Source organism: Trachinotus anak, unplaced genomic scaffold, assembly GCF_046630095.1.
Source record: "Trachinotus anak isolate AG129_WGS33_773 ecotype Australia unplaced genomic scaffold, CSIRO_AGI_Tana_v1 ptg000025l, whole genome shotgun sequence".
Taxonomy (NCBI): domain Eukaryota; kingdom Metazoa; phylum Chordata; class Actinopteri; order Carangiformes; family Carangidae; genus Trachinotus; species Trachinotus anak.
The window spans coordinates 4,443,817-4,464,344 of NW_027273876.1; the positions used below are offsets into that span (position 1 = coordinate 4,443,817).

A 20,528-nucleotide genomic window follows, 5' to 3' on the forward strand; every position below is an offset into this window, starting at 1 on the left:
CATAAAGACACCAAAAAATTAAAGCTGGATATAATCTTTTTTTTTTGTTTGTTTATTAAAAATGAGTGAAAGCTGCCGCTCATAGTGAGTAAACCAGGAAATCATCACACACCTGTAGTTCCTTTGCTTTTTAGCATCTTTCAGCTCTTTTTTTGGTTGAAACTTTACTGTCTTGGTTGAGTCCTACAGGTCGCTTTTCAATGTTTTTAGTGAAAAGGCTTTAAAAACCAAATTCAAAATTCAAAATTTTGCTCTGTCTGCTAGATTTGTATGAAGATAATGAACAAGTTCATCATAACAACTTCAAAAAATATCAGTTTAGAATTTGTTTTTGCTGCCCCCAAGTGGCAAAAAAAATCTGTTTTTGCAGGTTTAAAGCCACATTTTAAATAATCAGTACATAAAGATTCATCTATTCTTTAAATTTCCAGCCCAATTTTAGGTCAAATTTAATTTTACATCCTCAAAAGTGATTTTATACAGAAGGATAAGTATCTGATTCTGCTAAGACTTTTGTTTCTAAATATCCAAAATGACCTGTAAACTTGATAAGGTCGACTTGTTAGCAAACATATTTACACATCCAGCAGTTGCAGAGCAATGTTATCATTCATTTGGAGTCATGTTTGTGTAAAGCTGATAAATGTGAAGTCCAACATTCACTCACTTTTAGCTGTGTTTTTAAAGATTTTCCTTTTGAAACCAGTGGTTGAAAACACACTGAACCAAGGCAGTGATGTTGTGGCCGCACAGCTAAAAACTGAGCTGATTTGATTAGATTTGATCGACTGTTCCTCTTGAGTTCTAGCACATTCTGTTATCTGACAACGGTGTGAAATGATCCGATGTAGATAAGAGGAGCAGGAAATAAGTGGAAGGGGAAAATGTTGACACTGTAACAAAACATCTGGTGTACATAAGATACAGTAGTCTGTTTTTCCTGATAGAGTGCGCTGATAATTTTCATTAACACTGTTAAAATATTGTTTTGTGGAAGCAGGGTTCACGTGATAATTTCCAGAGCTACAACAATAAGTCACTTGAATCATTCAGTTGACTCACAGGAAAAAAAAAAAGCAAATATTTTGAGAACCACTTGTTTGTCATTTCAAATGTGTTTTGACCCTGGAATTTGAGAAACCTGAATAGATAACTTCTCTATTTTCTGATGTTTAATTGACTAAAGGATTCATCAGTCAAAAGCAATAAGAGGATAAACTTCTCACCAAAATCTTAACATTTTCAGTTAATTCAGTTATTCAGTTATGTATTGGATTTTGTCTATATTAAAAGTGTTCACAGTAATTTTATGACATATGATCAATAGCTGTACTTTATTTTCCAGCCCTGGTTTGGATGCTGCTACACTTTTTTTTCCTAACAAGTCAAATAAAAAGGAATCAGAGATTAATATTGATTTGCAAAGTTTTAATGAGACAAAAACTGAAAACAATAAATTACAAGAAATCTGGATAAATAAATATTTAGCTATTTATGCATTGCCTTCATGTCCATTAACAGTGCTTTGACAAAAGAGCAACAGCAGTAAGAAAACAGGCTTAGAAAAAAGCTTTTATATGGCAACAAACTAAACACTGAAGTCCAGAGGCCAGTGACCCAGACAAGGACTAATACCAGACCAAACTAAGAGGTTTTTCCAGTAGATATCTTCGTTACAGTTCAGTCCAGGACCAGGTTTAATCCATGTCTGGAAAACAGCTCAGCTGATCAAAACATAGATTGGTTGTAAACTAACTAAAATGTACGATTTTAGAAACGTATCACAATAATGTGCAGTATATGATTCATACTGTAACTGTCCAGCATTTCATCATAACTCTTTCCACTTTAATGTTCTGTCTTTAACGAGGCGTAGAAAGGTTTTAATCAAACATCAGTGAGTTGTTTTTTTCCTCACCACCATTATTTAGGTTTCAGTGTTACACACTGATTACATTTTCAGTCTGGATTAAAATATTTCCTTCTCTCATCTTCATGTTTTCCCTCTAACGAAATGTTTGAGAAGCTCAGGGTCAGTGTATCAAACACAAACAGTCTCTATGAAGTGATTTTAAAAAAAGGTCTTTGACTGAATCATTTCATCTGTAGATGGGAAATGAAACTTTCAACAGAAGGTCAAACCTGTAAAGAGAGGGTTGTCAAAGGAAGAGCCTCTTTAAAAGCTGAATCCTCTGTACCAGGTCCAAGTGTCACGGCAGCAGCAGCAGGAATATCAGGTCCACGTCCAGCCTGCTGCATTTGTAAGTCATTGTTTCAATGTTGGATCCTCAGCAGCTCTACAGCCCCTTCAGAGACGACACCTTCTTCTTCCGAGCAGCCAGCATCTCGTAGAACGGGTCTTTGCTGATGGCGGCCCTGCAGGTGGAAGATAAAGGAGGGTTATATACAAGAACAGTCAGTCATCATCATCATCAAACTCATCATCTGCAGGACAGAGTTTAAACGTGACTCACTTGATGCTGTTGATCCACTCGTCCTTCTCCTCTGCGGTCGGTGCAGAGATTCTGTAAAAAGTGTGGTTTCCCTCGACGACGCGGCCGTCTGCCTCCGTCTTACAGGCCTTGATCACCTGATCTTTGTGGTTGGGGATGAAGAGCTCGAAGCAGTTCTGGTGAGAGAGCAGCACAAACAAGATGAGTCAGGAGGCTTATGCCAACAGGAAATGTCTGAAAAGTACAAAAACACAAATTAGGTGTGTTTTGTGCTGGAGGGAATAAATAGACTTCCTGACGACAGAGGATATGAAAAAGGAACAAGGAATTGATTTGTGGTGTGAAAAATACATTTTTTGCTGAGCATCTGCAAAGACTGGACATGTAAAGAGATACACTTGGTGGCATTTTAATGAAGCAGCTAATGGACATCCAACCGCAACAGGTAAAAGATAAGATGCATCGATGCTTCAAGGGGAATTTTTAAGCCAAATGTGGTTTCTTGCCAGAGCAGGTGGTGGTGATTGTTGCATTAACAAGACAAAAGGTTACAATACGCCCTCTGAGGAGCTCTACATCTTCAGGGCAGATTGGAAGCTGCAGTGAGTCGCCTTCTGAAAATGACGAGATGGGCCGGGACTAGCTGGTTAGCATGCTAACTTCAGTAGAAGAAAAAACTTGAGACAAGAGTTAACGTTGTTTCTTTCCACCTCTGGAGATGGCTCTTGGTGAGTAAAGGAAGTTTGATGATGAACTCACAACGTTTCTTCTAGACTGGTGAGTAAACGGCTGTTAATGCTAATTCTATGTAGCAATGGCTCCTTTAATGGTGGATAATGGTGATGTAGACTAAGCTGCAAGTTTGTACACCTTGTTAAACTTATGAAACTGAAAACTGAGACATGTTGATTAAACTTGGAAATGGTTGGTTACGTGACAAAATATGGCAGAAAGAGAAGGGAGAATTTGGAGTTTACCGGTTTCTTGGAGTCATCAACTTCTCTGATGCTCAGATTTTCCAGTGGAATAATTCCTCTGGGTTCTTTATCCTTGTAAACACAGCAGAGAGAAAATAAATTACAATGTGAGAGATCTAAGTATAACTTTCTTCAGCCTTCGGTTTAGAGGATATTTCTGTTCTTACTCTGCCATGCAATCAAAACAGGAATTACTTACAGTGGTGTATTCAAAGTAGTAGAGGCAGTTATCTGTGAGAATGAACCAGCGTCTCTTCCAGGTCTTAACTCGTCCACCTGAGGAGAGATTACAGGTGAGCTACTGTCACTGTAAATACAGAAAACTGGATGTCATACAACAACAGCGACACTCTGAAGCACACAATGATGACACAAATCAGCAGGTTAAACAAAGCCTGCAAAAGCAGAGGTTAAAACGGGTCAGTGGCCAGATCAAGGAGTCCAGCAGTTAGAAGCAGATGTGAAACAACCTCATTGGCCGTTTCACATCAAGCACAGTGTGAAATCAGATATAGAAATGAATGATCTTTTCTTATTCTGACTAGAACTGTTACGTGGAGGTGAATGCGCGCAGACAGTGGGGGTAAAAAAAAAGGTGGGGAGGGGGCAGCTCAGAGGCAAAGCGGTGCATTAAAGCTGTGGAGTTGAAGGGTACATACCTCCTGGAGTCAAAACCCATGAAAACACAAACAAACAAAAACAATGTCAACACATGAGTATTACAAAAACGGGAAGTGTCCAAAATTACAGTCAACTTAGTTCAGAGAGTCAACATGATTCATCTTCCTCGCGTTAAAGAAGCTGTTACACATCCAGTCCACTAGAGGGCTGTCCAACTGAATGAATGAAATTAAAATGACATCAATTATTTCACACAAAAGGATGCACGCACCGAGTTTCAGAAGCCATCCCTCTCTGTCGGGGTTGAAGAAGGTGTGTGTGAGGTCGTTCCCATCATCCTCTGGGATCTTAAAGGGTTCGTTCTTGATGCTGTCATACAGGTTCTACAGAGAGGGAGACAGATAGATGACTATGGATAACTGTGGTGGTTTATGGGCATCAGTGTAGGCAGGATGTTTGTAGGAGTCACATTTCATAGAAGAATTGCTTGCACACTTAATTTTGACACTATGTTTTGAGAATCCTGGATTAAAGAGTGCAAACCCTTCCACAATTTATTGATTTGCTGGGAGGCTAAATATCTAGAGTCAGTCTGATACCAGGTTCAGGTTTTGCATTCATTTTACTTGTCTGGCTGAGTATCAGTGGATAAAGTTCAATGGCTGAACTGCACTGGAACGAAGCATCAGATAAACTGTAAATGAACATGAATATCTGATCTGGTGTATTTGGATACACGTACTGGTCAAACCTGAACATTTAATTTAAAGTAAGAGAGACTGACACGGTCTCAGGGAAAATAATCTAGACTAAGGCAAAATTATATTTAAGCAGTTAAAGGCTTATTGTTGATTATTTATTTCTCTTGAATCCAACAGTATAATGCCCCTGTAAAACTGTAAAACAAGACAAGGAATCAATAACATAAAATATGTCAAAATCATTTCTCAAATCACCATATAGTAGTAGCTCACAGATATATGAATGGAGATGGGTCCACAGATTCTTGTGGAGTTTTTTATAACTCAGACTGCTGCAGACACATTAACTTCAGCTCAACATATTTTTACACCAACACACTGGAATCATGTTAAGCAGGGATCTCTAATTTGCAAAGTATATGTGGGTATGTGAGTACTGTTTGAGACAGACTTGAAAACAATGTGAGTCTTTTCACCTTGACCCATTTGTCAGCTGGGTTCTTTCTGTGTGGGAGTTTAAATGTCCTCCAGAAACTCTAAATTGTGAGTGTGAATGTTTTTGTGATCTGCATGAGGCTGTGAATAGAAAATGTTTCAGTTAACATCTGCTGTTTTGTATTTAAATTTCTCTCACTTGATTTTGACTGATCATCAACTGGTCACGTGACTGGCCTGTACGATGAAACAAATTCATCACTGCAGATAAAATTAAAACTTTCAATGTTAGAAACAGTTGTTTTAGGAAAATCTACTTCTCTCACCCTGAGTAACTCCTCGGGGAGGTCTCCTCCATCATTGATTCCTCTGTTCATTGCTGTGAATCTCTGAACGGAGGGTTTGTCCTTCACGTTAGGGTTGTGTAGACTGGTGTTCAACATGATCACGGCGAACGACAACACGTAACAGGTATCTAAAAAAAAAAAAAAAAGAACAGTTGTAAGTGTCCTTTAGAAAAGCTTCTTGTGTTTCTCGTTGCTCTTAGCTGATTTGAACTGGAACATTTATCTCTCATTTATTATTTCTTGCCATTTAAATATTTATTTTTGATTAATTTTGATTGGTAAATGTCTAATAAATATGAATTAAAACTGATGATTTTAACATAACAGAAGATAATATTGTCTGTGATGTGTTTTTGTGATTGAGTGTAAATTTCAGAGCTTGACATTGTGGCTATAAAACACACTGTGAAAAGAATATTTTGGGGAGAATAATTGTTTGACTCCTCCTTTTAAATTACTCAAAAACTGAGACTGTAAACATTTTTTTTTTTTTTTTGGTATTCCCTCTCGAACAAACACACACTGCTGTACCTGTGCTCTGAAACACCCCGGGGTTACAGTGGCAGTATCGCTGGGCGAACGCCTCCATCATGCGGTCGATCTTCTGAGCCTCACCAGGCAGCCTGAAGCTCCACAGAAACTGCCTGAGAGCCTGAACCAGGTTCAGGTCCGTGAACTCGTGTAACTCCAGGAAGGCGTGCAGAACCTCGATGTTGAAGTCATCCCTGCGTGACACGAGAATAAAACCCCCACACAAAAAACACACACCCACATACACACGCACACGAGGGGGGAGTAAACAGAACAAAAACAGGATCAAGAACTGCAGCTCTGTTTTGCTCACTGAGTTGGCAGCTGAAAGAGATGGATGAACTGTGTCGAATCAGATCAAAACTGATTAATGGATGATCTTTTAGAACTGCTAATGCATCATAAGCTCATATATACACACTATACTATGGTGTACTGATGAGGCCTGATCTGCTTTTTCATACATGCAAATGTTTACAGGTCTGGAAAACGTCCACAGATAGAAAATATCAGGATTATTTTAAGATGAGGTTTTCTGGCTCTTTTATTATCACTTCTGATGACAAACAGACATTTTTCACAAAGACATTTTAACATTTACAGCAAGAAGAGCACAAGTGTAAATAATAAAATTAATAATGACTGAAGACCATTTAGCTGCTTCAGTTTCAGGATCCTGGTATTGTTCGTGCTGGCTCACTCTCTTGCTGGGGCACTTGAACATTACAGTGTTCTTTTTCCAGCTAAGACGAGGCCTATTAGTTTGAAGGAACATAATTAGTAACACTTACCGCTCCCCCAGGTAGTCCCCAATGGCTGTCTTATTAAGCCCCTCCCCCTTGTAGAGAAATTGGGCGATGTCGTCGCTTGTGTTTTTCAGCAGCGAGCTGTCCATCAAAAAACGTATTCCCTGAGGGAGAGAATCAGAACACAGAGCCCAGTCTGAATGTCATACACAGGAAGATAAAGAAATGAGTCTTTGTCCAGTGAGTTACAACAAGTGAACACCAAGAGATCACATGTATCATTTGTTATTTTGATTAAAAAAAAAAGTCCATGACAGGGTTTCAGTTTCATCACATACTAATCAGCGTGCCCTGGTTTGGATTTATTTGGGTCATATTCAGTTTCTGACATTTACATGGAGAAACCTGGTCATTCAGGTTCATTCAATAGCATCCAGGTTTCTGATCATCTGTGTGCCAATGTGTCTGCTCTGCACCAACAACAAATGTTCAGAAACCTGGATAAGGCGTTTACATGCCACAACATCCTGGTTTCTATCGGAGCACTCCAACCAGCATAATAAACTTTCAGATACCAGGATTAGATATTCACATGTGCAAAACATAACCAGGATACTAATTTTATCTGTAAACACGTAAACACACTCAATTAGTTGTTCTGAGTCAGTTTTAAGCAAAAAATACCAAATTCTCTGGTTGCAGCTTCTCATTTGTGAGTATTTTCTTTTTTTTCTGTTTTATTATCATTGTAAATTGAATATGTCTGACTGTTGGTCTGATAAAGTAAGACATTTAAAAACAACACCTTGGACTGTGGGATAGTGGGACTGACATTGTTCATCATTTCCTGAGGTTTTAATAATCAACAGGTTAATCAATACTGAAATTAATCATTAGTTGGGGCCGTATGCTGATCTGTTACATGAAGGAAGGACCTGACGTTGATTCATTCTCACCTTCTTGGGGTCCATGTTAAACTTCTTTCGGCCCATGGCCATTTGTTTATTCCTTTGCATGCTTTTCCTAAAAACAAATGAACAGTTAAAAGAAAGAATCTCAAAGAACTGCTCTACAAAAACACTACCAGTGATTATATCATCAACAATCTCAGTGGTACTAAAAGGATTAGTTGATAGACAAAAAAATAACTGACAGCAATTTTGATAAGTTAAAGTTATTTACTGAGCAAAGGATCCAAACCGTCGCTGTTTCTTGACAGATGTGACAATTTGCTGCTTTTCCTGTTTTATATCATGGTTAAGTGAATATCTTTGAGTGTAGACATCCACAGTTAACCTTGAGGGCACATTTCACAAAGCTTTATTCAGCTCAAGATGGTGAAGCTTTCAATGAGGTTGAAAGCTCAGAGAACAGCTAGGTAAATGGACCTTTCGTATTTATTGAATAAGGTGGGGTTTTTAACTGATGCTCAGACAAAAGTAAGCACTTTGTGAACACTTCAGCTTGGGCTCTGCAAGAATGTGAGCGTTTTTTCCCCCTTCTTTTCTAACACTAAATGATTATTAGACCAAATTTTGTAGCAACCTTGAGTTTAGTTCTAAAATCCCAAAAGGCAGAAAACCCTGCTCTGAGAGTCAGGCTGATTTTTCGGGTCATTTTCGCGGCTTTCTCCATGAATGCACTTCGACTAAAACAAAGGCTGAGTGGACTGAAGCCGCCTACACACATGCACAGAAAATGGTTGTTGAGAGATACTTTACCTCTCTTCAGTCAGGCCCAGGTTTTCAATCTCATTGGTCACCTCTGCTATCTCATCCTTCAGTCTCTGAGAGCAGACGGGGAGATAGAGAGAAGGGAAAGAAGGAGAGGGATCAAACAGAGAGAGGAAGGGAAAAAAGGTTGATTGTTCTGTTTGGCTTGTGAGCACAGAAACAGAAACGAAACTGGCACAGACATAAAAACACGTGATATTAGTGTGATGTCTGATCCTTTACATGAACGCCTAGAGGTGCTTTGATCTCAGCATCAGCAGAATGCATTACACATGGTTGTCTGTTCCAGCTACATCTCACTGACCAACACTTCTTCCTGGAGACATGACCCAGTAAAACCCCTAAAAGAAGCAGACGTGATTCACTCCCTTTCAGTCCGGCTCATTCTTCCTCTCGGCGGGAGTTATGTGGAACAGCCGCCCTCTGCAGAAAATCCTCTCTGGGAGTTGTAGCACCTGTTCTGGGGTCAGAACCGAACACCCTTTCCCTGCTTCCCACTCTTCTCCCCTATGCTGACCTAGATTTATCAGCCCTCTCCCCCCTGACACCCTCCCTGGTCTGTTTGAGTGTCACACGGGTGGAGAGACGGGAGTATGCAGGATCAAAGACTTTGACTGGCTTAGCAAAGCTGCTCAGGGGCAGAGGTTTAGAGGAGGAAAGAACAGAGGAGAGAAACAGATGGAGAAACACTGAGCCCAGCAGAAAAGATAATGGACTAGGATAATAATAGAAGAGAAGCAGAAGTAGAAGTAGACAAGGCCGGAGTCTCAGATTAGAGTTACAACCATCTAAAACTCCTCCGTGAGTACAAACCAGGCTACATCATCCTCACCTAAGGTGAATAACCTCAGTTGTCTGGATTCCTCCATGTGCGTTTCCATGGCTACAACCCAGTATAAACGAACAGCATCCTCTGTCTCCATTACTGGGATATTTCATGGCTCATTACCCATCTGCCCCCAGGGCAAGACAGGGGCGGGGCATAGAGGAGAGAAACGCAGAGCGAGAGTTCACCTCCGTAATAAATTCCATCAATCTACTAAGAGCGTCGCTGCCCTGAGGGTGTGTTTTTGTTTTTCTTTGTGTGTGTGTGTGTGTTTGTGTTTTTCTTTGAGTGTGTGTGTGTGTTTTGGATGCCAACCTTGCTGGCTGAGGACAAGGGGTGAGGTTTGGAAGCATTTTATGAATCCAAATCCTGTTCTGAATCCAGTTACTAAAAACCAAAGTCTTTTGAATCCCTCATCGTATCCTTCTGGGTGTTTGTTTTGTGGAGAATAAGAACATCTTAGTTAAAAAAATGTCACCGTCTTTAGAGCTTGAGCAATACAGCGTTTTTAAGGCTGATGAAAGCGATATATCGGCTGATATTCATTTATACAGAAACATACAACATAAACATAGACTTCGGATAAGGGTCCCTTAAATTCTGTTAATGAGGGGGGCATGAGGAGTATGTGGGTCTTGTGTGTGTCCTCTAGCTCTCTCTGCCTGGAGGGGCAGGTTAACCCCCTGCATCAGTTCACCCTACAACCTTAAATAAATTAGCTGGAGTGTTTGGGTTAGCTCTTTGTTTGAGTTAATCTATTTTGCAGGATGGGGGATGGAGCTGTTCTCATTCTCATGAACAAAAATCTTTTCACAAATAAATGTTAAAAGTTAAATAAAAACCCAGTATTCTTATGTTTTACATGTGCTTTTTAAATGAATGTAACTATAAATAACTGTCACTGCAGCACTCCGGTCCAAGGATCTGGGTTTTATGGCAGAGTGGCCACACGGAAGCCTCTCCTCAGTGAAAGACACGTGAAAGCTGCTTTAGTTTGTAAAAAGGAACCTAATGGACTCTCAGACTGTGAAAAACAAGATTCTCTGGTCTGATGAAATCAAGATTGAACTGTTTGGCCTCAGTTGTAAACGTCATGTCTGGAGGAAACCAGACATGATGTTTGGAATTGGTCGTCCTTCTGGAAGTTTCTCCCATTTCCACACAGGAGCTCTGGAGCACAGCCAGAGTGACTTTGGGGTTACCAAGGCAAATTCAATTCAATCAAATCTTATTTGTATATTGCCAAATCATAATTTACATTATCTCAAGGCACTTTACAGGGTAAGGTCGAGACCTTACTTTGTTATAGAGAAAAACCCAACAGTTCCCACAAAGAGCAGCACTTGGTGACAGAGGGAGGAAAACATTTCTAAAAGCCTGTTTTCGCTTTGTCAAGGCTGCAACATAACAAAATGTGAAAAATTGAAAGGGTGTGAATACTTTCTGAAAGCACTGTGTATGTATGTATATGTGTGTATGTGTATATGTATATATGTGTATATGTGTGTATGTGTGTATGTGTGTGTGTGTGGTGCACCCCCTGGACACTTGCATCCGCACACAAAGAGGATCATCCGTCTTGAATGCGTACAGTAACGCTCCAGTGGTCATACCCCTATAACCCCCCTACCCTCCAAACGCACACATGCACATGCACGCACGCACGCACATATGTGTGTGTATATATATATATATATATACACACACACACACACACACACACACACACACACACCCCAGGCACACGGGTCCATCCATGGAGGACCATGTCTAGTTGGGGACAAAGAGAAGAAAGAACTACCTGAACAATGTGATGTGAGAAAAAAATAGACAAACAATGCACTTTGTGATTTTGTTTTTCAGTTCTCCGGTCTGAAACAATTAAATGGTTTAAAAGATAAGTTTATAATTTTTCATGTCTGTCTTTAAACAATGTTCAGGTGCCCATATGAACACTGAAACTTTGTTTGTTTGCTGAAATCGTTTCTCCTGTTCATACTGTCCATCAAAATATCCCTTCTTAATGACAAATACTACAATCTGCATTCTGCAAAATGTTTATCTGAAGTTAATATGCATCCATGATAGACAAATGAGGTGGATATCTTCCAAAATAATTTTTAATTCCAAATTCCCCTGTTTGTGACTCTTCTTCCACTTTCAATGGAGACAAACTGTCCGGGGAAACACAAAGTGGAAATTTTAAACTAACTTTGGAAGGTACCCTTTTGATTTGTCTAACTCAGATGGCTGAAGCTTCATATTAACTTCAGATATACTTTTCACACATTTTGCACAGAACAAGAATTGTGAACCTATCCTTTAAAAAGATGTAATGTTAAAGAGAAAGACTTGCATCGGTCCAGATAACCACAGGGTTCAGAGCAGGGACAAAAACAAACTCCCTTTCATTGCTGCCCTGTTGAGAAAGTATTTTGTCCAAGACCACAGACAGAAAACAGAAACAGACTAGAGGCCAAGAAGCTGAACTCCAGATGAATTCACCTCAAGGTTTGTTTCAAGTTTAAGAAACTGATAAATAAACAGTGTAAGGTAAGGATGTCCAGATTAACTTAATTAGTGATGTTTTAACCTATAGATCAAACTCCAACCCTAACTTCAGAGGACTGTGCGGTCATGCTTAACATCTGTGATTTATTTAATTGATATTCACTGAATTGTGGAGTATAGTTTATGATATTATTGCTGTGTTGTTTTCACTTTGGCTTCTGAACCTGGTAAGCAAAATTTCCCTCAGAGGAGAAAAATGCAGCAGAAGGAAAAATGAATGTCACAAAGCGGTGACAAAATATGTGGTGAAATCCCCACAAGCCTTCAACACTGCAAGTACTGTAATTTTGATTCGTATCAGTGCCATGCTTGTCTGGTAATTTTTCCCAAAATCACACTTGACTGTATTTCTTGAACAGATTAACAGATGTCTTCATTCCCCACCAAACAAACTTCTTAAAAAGGTTAAATAAGGGATTTGAAAGGACTCGGATTCGATAAACAGATTCAGAACTTGATTCAGATTCAACAAAATACTATTGAACCCCATCCCTAGCCTTGATACAGATCCTCGTCATTGGCTCGGGACATCTCTAGTGTAAGGGACTGAGGCAGCACGAGTGTTGCTCTTACTTGTATGTCCTGCAGGAGCTCTTGTTTTCTGCGGCGGATGCTCTCCAGCTCCTGTTTCTCCTCTGGACTGAGGTCATCAGGCACTGAGGAGAGGAGAGAAAAGTACACGTAGCACTCAAATACAAAGATCAAATATTCTCTCATACACACACACACACACATACACAGAGAAGACCTCCTGTATAAACACACACATTTACAAAGGAAGATGAGAGACCTGAGAGTCCCACTGCTCTGGGTCACTATGGCAACGCAATCTTTGATCCATCAACCATCACCCCCCAACCACACCGACATCCAAACCCCAAACTAGAGGATGAAATCAACCCCCTTTTACACAGATGTATGCGTACACACACACAAACAAGCTGAAACATAAGGACTTTTGGCTGTAATATCACTGCTCAGTGAGGAGGAGGAGGAGGAGGAGGAGGAAACAATAACAACAATGAATATCTTTTCCAATTTAGTTTATTTTCTGACTGCTAAAAGCAACATTCATATTCTCCAGAACTAAGTAGCAATTATAAAAACAGAGGCAGCTTTCAAGGCCATTTAAACACTTAAGAGTAATGACAGAAAACGTGTGGGTGTGAGACTGAACTCCGCTACAGAGAAGAATGGGAGAAAGCTTCTGACTGGCTGGTACGGATTACATAAAACTGAGTGCTTTCATCAGGGTAAAAGGTGCTGTTAACTTAGTCTTAACTAGGACTAAACAATGCAGTTCATTGCTTCAGACTTAACGATTTAGACATGCCCGCTGCAGATTATGTCCACCATAGTGCACTACAAAACATTAAAACCAATCACAAACTGCAATAAAACTTGGCTTTCTTATACAACACTGATTTTACCATCAGAATAGGCTAGTCTGTCTACTATAGCCTGATTGAGCATGCAGTATTAAAATAAAAGAGGCCAAGTGCATTGAGGATTTTTGCATTTGCCTTTAAACTGAATGAAGACAAAGGGAAAAGAAGCCATAGTTACAGAAATTAAATCTGTATCTAACTGCTGAAATGATCTAACTTCTCATAATATAATTATTTTTGACAGTTATTGCCAAAAAAAAAAAAAAAAAAAAAAAAAAAAAAAATATATATATATATATATATATATATATATATATATATATATATATATATTATTGCACTTTTATATCAATCAGCCATATTATTAACTGAAGGGCTGAAACCAACTATTATTTTCATGATCAATTAATCTGCCGATTATTTTTCCAATTAATTGCTCAGCCTGTGAAACTAAATGTGAAAAATGCTAAACACAGTTTCTCAAAGCATAAGTCATATAATGTCATGTAGCTCTTGCTTGTCTAATACTCCAAAAACAAAAGTTAGGCATTTGACTGTAATTTATGAAAAGCAGAGATCAGATCTGTGGAGCTGGAGACATCAAATCCTCAGCATTTTTACTACAAAAATGATAAATGATTAATTGATAATCTAGTTAGTTGCTGATTAATTTTTTTTTTTTTTTTTTTGCAGCTTGAATTAACCACTAGATGTCATTGGTTTCAGTAAGGAAAAACCACATCAAATGAGTAATAGTATGAAAATGTCACATTAGGCGTGATGGCTTAGTGTATCTGTTTAGCTCAAATATCCATTCTGCCCTCCACCCTCCATATAAAACACACCCATAACTGTACATGGCCAAGTGTTTACTCTGATAGAACAGAAGTTCATGTGCCCTGAGACACACACATAATATCTGCAGAGGAATGATAAGGTGAAGAGGGAAATGCAGATCTGTCAGTAACTGGCTTCGGTTTTTTCTTATGAAAACATGAGAGAGGAAAAAAAGGAAAGAGAACAATAAGAGAGGGAACACAGTCTGAAGAGTTAATGTGTTGATCTGTATATTTCATGTTTCACATATCAAGATTTTCAAATATCTTATACCTCTTCACTGTCGACTATATTGCTGCTTCTCTCCACTGGGTGCCTTATAATAAAGCTTCTGCTAAGGCTACTTTCTCAAGCATATTAAATTCTATAACCAGAGAAAAAGGTGAAGAAAAGGCTAAATGTATGCTAAAGTAACAAGGAGCCACAGAGGACAAGTCAAGCTGTGCTGCTGCTGCTATTTGTCAGCCTCATTAGAGGAGTCATGCTGAGGGATTCAAGTTAACTGTTCATTTCAATTTGCCATCATGACCAAGTTACTCAGTGTCAACCTCTGGACCAACTCAGCAAGACAAAGTGATTTGTGTACTCTGAGCGGAAATGGAATATTTTTGGACTTTGGAGTTTTTCAGACAAAGCAAGCAACTTCAAGACATAAACTTTGGCTCTGGGGAAATTATGAAAGTAAGGTTTTTCCCTGTTTTCTGGCATTTTGTAGACAAACTGTTCAACTGATATGACCAACAGATTAATCAATAATGAGAATAATCTTTAGTTGCAGCCCTAAAACAAAGCCAGGTGCAAGTATTAAAGTTTATCAAGACTTAATGAAGAGTTTTAGTTTAACTTGAGCATTTAGGAAATATATTTCAACTTGAAAGTAATGTTAATAAAAAAAAAAAAACCTGCAGCCTTTTTGTGCAGAAGGGCAAAATTCCAACCAGAAAATAGAATATATCTACAAGAAAACTCATTATACCTGCTGCGGTACTTCACCTCTGACTAAAGACAAATTCAGAAAAGTCCAGTGTGGCATGACAGGTGCTGCGGCCTTGGATACTGATATTATTTACATACTGCAAACACACAGACAGTGACGCACTCGTTCATTACACACATGCCCCTTGCCCAAAGAGAATGCTTTATGTAGGCCAGAATAGCTCTTATTATAAACCTGAGGACAAGAATAACACACCATTGTGAGCAGGGAGGCAGTGAAACTGGCATTCACCTTCACTTCCTCTCTGGCTTTTCGTTGAGAGAGGAAATAACAGCAAGTGGATTCATGACGGCTCATGAAACACTGTCATATCATCATTTCTCTCAAGCAAACAAACACAAAAACACTCACATTCTAAAATAAACGACGACATGCGTCTTCAGGCTCCTCAATCAGCTGCTCTGCACAGTCTTGAGGTCACAGAGTGTGTGTTTGTGTTCTCAAGTAATGGGACACCTTGTCATAGCAATGCTGCTGATGACCAGCTGCTTGGGGCAACCAACATATCCAGACTTACAGTTCACTCTCTATCTTACTTCCACTCTCCAGTTTATAAGTTATGCAACACTTCACATCCTCTGAAAAATGCAAAGACATATGAAAAAAAAAACCTAACCATACTCATCAATCGGCAGCTACCAAACCATACACTCTGACTGGGTTTCCGGCTCTAAAGAGGTTTCAGAGGAAGACCTGACGACACACACACGCACGCATACTCATTCAGAGCAGTTTCTGCAAAATAGCTCTAATGCAGAAGTAATGATGACGCACTGAACACCTACACATTTGTGTCATAATCCTGAGGTTCATACCAGAGAAAGCGTCTGTGTGGTGAAAAGCTTCACCAACAGTCTCACTGGTCCCAGTGCAGCCGAAAACTCTCAATTCTTTTGGTTTTTAGTAGTCAGTGTTTGACTCTCCCTCCAGCTCCAGAGTCCACAAAGTTGTCTCACCTAGTCATCAATTCCAGTATAAAACTGCCTGTTTCTTGCAGTCCACTCTGGTGTTTCCAACAGCACAGTAATAATCCAGTCCAGCCTGATCTTCCCAATCCCAATCCCAATCCTGTGGTCCTCTAGTCCAGCCTCCCTGCCTCTCTAATCCTCAGGCACTCATTCCAGCAGAGGGGAGAGGAGGGGAGCAGGCCTGCAGCTAAATGAGGATGAGGACGAGTGTGTTTCTAAGAGTGTGTGTGTATGAGGGGGAAACCCTTGAACCCTCATCTCTCTCTCTCCCCCTCCCACCCACTGTCCATCTTGACTCCTCCCTCCTCCCTCCTTCAATGAGTAGAGCATCAAACACAGGCTCCCCCACGTGGACACTGGTGTATGAGGGAGAAAGAGGGTGGGGAGGTGCAGTTTTGCATTTGTCCTTTATGAGAAAATTTATGAGAATTAAGCGTATTAGAATCAGTCGTCATTCTTCTTTCTTTTCTCATCACATGTGTCTTCTTGTAGAAATGAACACACACCAACAGCAGGATGGCAGCTGACTCAGGACCCAGGGCGAAGCAGTGTGGTTATGACTAGAAAATTATTTGTACTTCTACAGATGGGGAGTTTCAGCTTCTGGCGAGATTAACAAGGCAATAATTGTCCACTTCAGTGTTTATAAAGCAATAATTGTCCCTTCCAATGTTCCCTGGCCTGAGGATAACAAGCTCCAGAAAGTGATATAATCCTGTGGTTATGGTAAACTCCCTGGTGACTGACTGCATTCATACAGCCTTAAGGCTCAAAAGTCCAATAAGCAAGAAAACAGAAACAAATCCAACAAGGGGTGAACTAGAGAGAACAAAATGTGCCCTGAGACAGAAAATATCCCTATGTGACAGACAGAAAGTAAGGAAAGTGTCTTTTAGGAAAAAGACAAACAAAATGGACTACCAGTGTTATGACTACGCTTAAAAAAAAAAAAAAAGGCAGCACTCACTGGGAAGTGGGGAAAAAGCTATCTGTAGTTCCAGCTCTGATATTTCCTACTTGACACTCTCTTCCTTACCTAAAAACCAATTTATGTTATTGATAATGTTTTCACTCCTAACAAACTCATTTTGTAATCTATTTTAACAGATACTTCCCAGCTGACAGACTCAGATACCTCAGTGAAAAAGCACATCCTGTAAGAGTGGCTCAAACTGCTAGAGGAAACACCAGTGCAGCTGTGAGGAAGCCGTACTAAAGTTAGCTCTTATGTGGTTTTTCTTCTCTCTCTCTTTTTGTGGCCCTCTCTGTATTGACCTTTTTTGCAGTCTCTCCTCAACCCCGTACCGATGACAGTGTCCAACTCTTGGGCCACATAAATTAGAAAACTGAGCACAGAAATCCGTGAAGTCAAGTCAACTAAAAAGCCGAAGTATTAAAGAGGGCATTTCCTTCATTTCCAACCAATAAATGGGTGCATTGACTGTATTTATAGACACATGAATTGTTAAGTGCTGCACAATAAGCACAAACCCCCATGAGGTCTGGCCTCAATCCAGATTAATAATAATGGATCCCTTGTGCCAGTTAATGAAGACTGACAAAGAGTATTAACAAATCAGTCAGTTCAGGACTTGTTGCTAAGGTAATTAAAAACCAAAACACACGAAACCACCTGTTGTTAAACCTACATTCTTGCTTCAGTTATATAGCGTTAAATAAAGTTACGTTAGCTAGTTAGCCTCTGAGTTAGCCCTGCTCACTGTAACGTAACTAAAAGCTTGCCAAGCAACTCACCAACTCCGTCTTCCGACTTTAAGACCATGTCTGTGCTGCCGGACAACGTTGGCTAAAAGAATAATAATATAATATTTCCGCTTTAAAGTAACTTTACAGAAATTGTCGGTACTTTGTGAGTCCGTTACCGTTAGACCGGCAGTTAGTGACAACTGTCTGTGCAGAGACAGCCGGTGCTGGAGCAGGATGACGTGGGCGGGGCTTCCGAGGCAACAGCCAATCAGAGGGCGGCTCACTAACTAGCTCTCTATCTCTCTGTCCTGGATCCATTACATGTTTTGTTGAGTTTGGAAGTTAACACAACCCCAGCAAACACATCAGTGGCAGCTGTTAAAAAAAGGAACTGGAAATATACTGCAGTGTGGTAGTGTGGCAAGCAGCGGCACAGGAAGTGTAAGAATGCATTCTTCCAAATACTGGATGCAAATGTCATGCAGTCAGTCCAAAAACTGAAGCTGAAAAGAGGCTGGCTTCTACAACAGGACAGTGATCCAAAGCAGACCTTAAAATCCACCATGAGCAATCACTGGAAATCTGTGGGTAGACCATGAACACGCCGTGTGTGCTAGACAGACTAAACATATCCCAAAACTTCTGAGGAAGAGTGGGTGAAAACTCCCAAATCAAGAATGAAAAGATACTTTGGTTACTAAGTGGGTGTAGCTGGTGGAGGTGGATATATATACACCTAGTTTCATCTATAATATTTTATATTATAGCTGCCAAATAAATGTAATGGGATAAAAAGCACAATATTTGCCTACATAAGGCAGCAAAGAATGCAAATACTCAGTAACGTACTATTCTGATTTATTTCATTATTATAGTGACATCAGGAGTGGAAACAGTTTCAATAAGAATGTGTAAAGAAAAAAATACGTTGTATGTGTTTGCAGTATTTTGACTCTCTAAGTCAACACTGCACATGCAAAAACTGTGTTTGTGTGTTTTCCAAGTCTGCAGCATAAAGTCTAATCTAAAGTCAAGTTTATGCCTCTTAAGTCAAAATTATGTCTTATTTTGTCTCAATTATGAGATACCAAGTCATGATTTCAGCTAAACATCTCATTTTGTTGTTTGCAGCCAGCACATCTTATAATTTTGACTTAGCATTTCAATCCGTCTATTTTTAATTCTTTGGCGAAAGCATGTGTGTGGAGAGAAAAGGACAAATGGAAAGAAAAAAAAGTGTTTATCAGTTTGCATGCTTAGATCAGTGTGTCTCTATTTTTGTCCATGTGAATGTGTATGTCTCTGTGTATGGGTGCATCTACTCATAAGATCTGTTTGAATGTGTTTTGGCCTGTGAATAGGTGTAAATGTTTCATTTTTTCAGGTTTTAGCACTCCACCCTGTTGAAATGATGAAAGACTTGGCAGCGACGTAAGTTTTTCTCCAGTCGCGCAGGAAGAGGATACAAGACACAACACGAAGGAAAAATTATCTTTAAAATAATATTTCCCCACCTGCTGAAGAAGGGAAACATATTTATCCAAATGGGAGTGAAGACTTGAGGAAGCAGGTTTGATATCAGACATGGATGGCTTGTGTGTGAGGGGAAAGAGGAAGGGAGAAGAGAGGATGTAGGGAAGGATAGAGGAAAGGAGGGCAAGGGATTGCAGCTGCACGTTTGAATCGGTGCTTTATTCGGAGTTTGGACACACCAAAAACAGGATATGTTCAGGAGGGAAGAGAAAGAGCTGCTGCAATTTAACAGCTTTAAGGTTCGACTCACCCAAATAAAAGACCTTTTTTTCCTCTTTTAGTGAATATCAATCTGTGAACATTTTTCATGGGGGCTGTTTCTCTGGTAGAAAGCAGTTCAAGTGAAAACTGTTCACAGTGAGGTCTGTGGATTATCCAGAACAACAGGGAGTTTGCTAATGGAAAGAGAAGCTGCTCCACCTCCACTGTATAAAGGTGGAGGCATCTGAAAACGTAAATTAAACCAAAACTATCTGCACAACTAAAGATGGATGAGAACTTCAATACTTTTCCAGATAAATGGTGACTGTTCAACTGTTAGATATTCTCAAAGGAAGCTACTGTATAGTCGTTTCAAGTAAATCTACTTCACGGCTAAAGGGCTTCTCTATGAAAAACATCGTTGTTGCTTGTTGAGGCCTTGAGGCTTAAAAATAATAAAGAAGAAAGCAAAAGGAAATGACACGGAAAGAAGAAGAAAGAAAAGAAAAGTCATGAGGCTGTAATGGAAATGGTAATATCTTTCACGGTGTAATGATGGCTTTTGAATGAGCAGAATGAAATACAGTATGAAAGCACCTGCGCAGAGGGAGAACAGTGGGCAGCGATGGAGATTATGTCACTGAAGCACCCACTGGAGAGGAGGATCCTGGACCAGAGGATGATGGGTGTGCGTCATGTTCTCGAATCGAGCCCACCATCTCGCACAAACACACACACACACACACACACACACACACACACAGTTTGCCTGACTCATGTGTGTACATGACCACAGAAATGTCAAAAACACAGCATGACACAAACACACATCCACACACACACACACACACACACACACACACACACACTACGCAGCGCTCTGTGTCTTGATAACCCAACTACAAATCACCACGGCAACTGAACACTGATAGCACTTTGTGCCAGTCTTGCTCTCC

The 20,528-nt window shown here is 39.8% G+C and overlaps 1 protein-coding gene across 3 annotated transcripts; it reads right to left on the reverse strand.

Moving 5' to 3' along the window:
• Nucleotides 1-1,413: 1,413 nt before the first annotated feature.
• cyth1b (cytohesin 1b) lies at nt 1,414-18,046 on the reverse strand. Of its 3 annotated transcripts, none has more exons than XM_071462319.1 (12): nt 17,887-18,046; nt 12,515-12,597; nt 8,533-8,597; nt 7,768-7,834; nt 6,857-6,975; nt 6,066-6,259; nt 5,514-5,662; nt 4,323-4,434; nt 3,630-3,706; nt 3,431-3,502; nt 2,475-2,629; nt 1,414-2,376 (listed from the first exon to the last, which is right to left on the reverse strand). In XM_071462319.1, exons 1-12 carry the CDS (start codon nt 17,912-17,914, stop codon nt 2,298-2,300), a joined length of 1,200 nt encoding a protein of 399 aa, XP_071318420.1. In that variant the 5' UTR covers nt 17,915-18,046; the 3' UTR covers nt 1,414-2,297. The 3 variants fall into 3 exon arrangements, with proteins under 3 accessions (XP_071318420.1, XP_071318421.1, XP_071318422.1); XM_071462320.1 differs by lacking the exon at nt 17,887-18,046 and adding an exon at nt 16,120-16,260 and having other exon boundaries at nt 2,069-2,376; nt 3,630-3,708; nt 4,322-4,434; XM_071462321.1 differs by lacking the exon at nt 17,887-18,046 and adding an exon at nt 15,979-16,024 and having other exon boundaries at nt 2,069-2,376; nt 3,630-3,708; nt 4,322-4,434.
• Between the last annotated feature and the right edge of the window lie 2,482 nt (nt 18,047-20,528).

What these genes read in the sequence shown, in the direction of transcription:
- cyth1b (XM_071462319.1), bottom strand. Translation starts at nt 17,914, where the DNA reads ATGGTCTTAAAGTCGGAAGACGGAGTTG. An exon ending in GGGGACTACCTGGGGGAGCG is followed by an intron (nt 6,260 to 6,856) that starts GTAAGTGTTACT and finishes CGTGTCACGCAG; the next exon opens with GGATGACTTCAACATCGAGG. An exon ending in TTGATGACTCCAAGAAACCG is followed by an intron (nt 2,630 to 3,430) that starts GTAAACTCCAAA and finishes CTCTCTCACCAG; the next exon opens with AACTGCTTCGAGCTCTTCAT.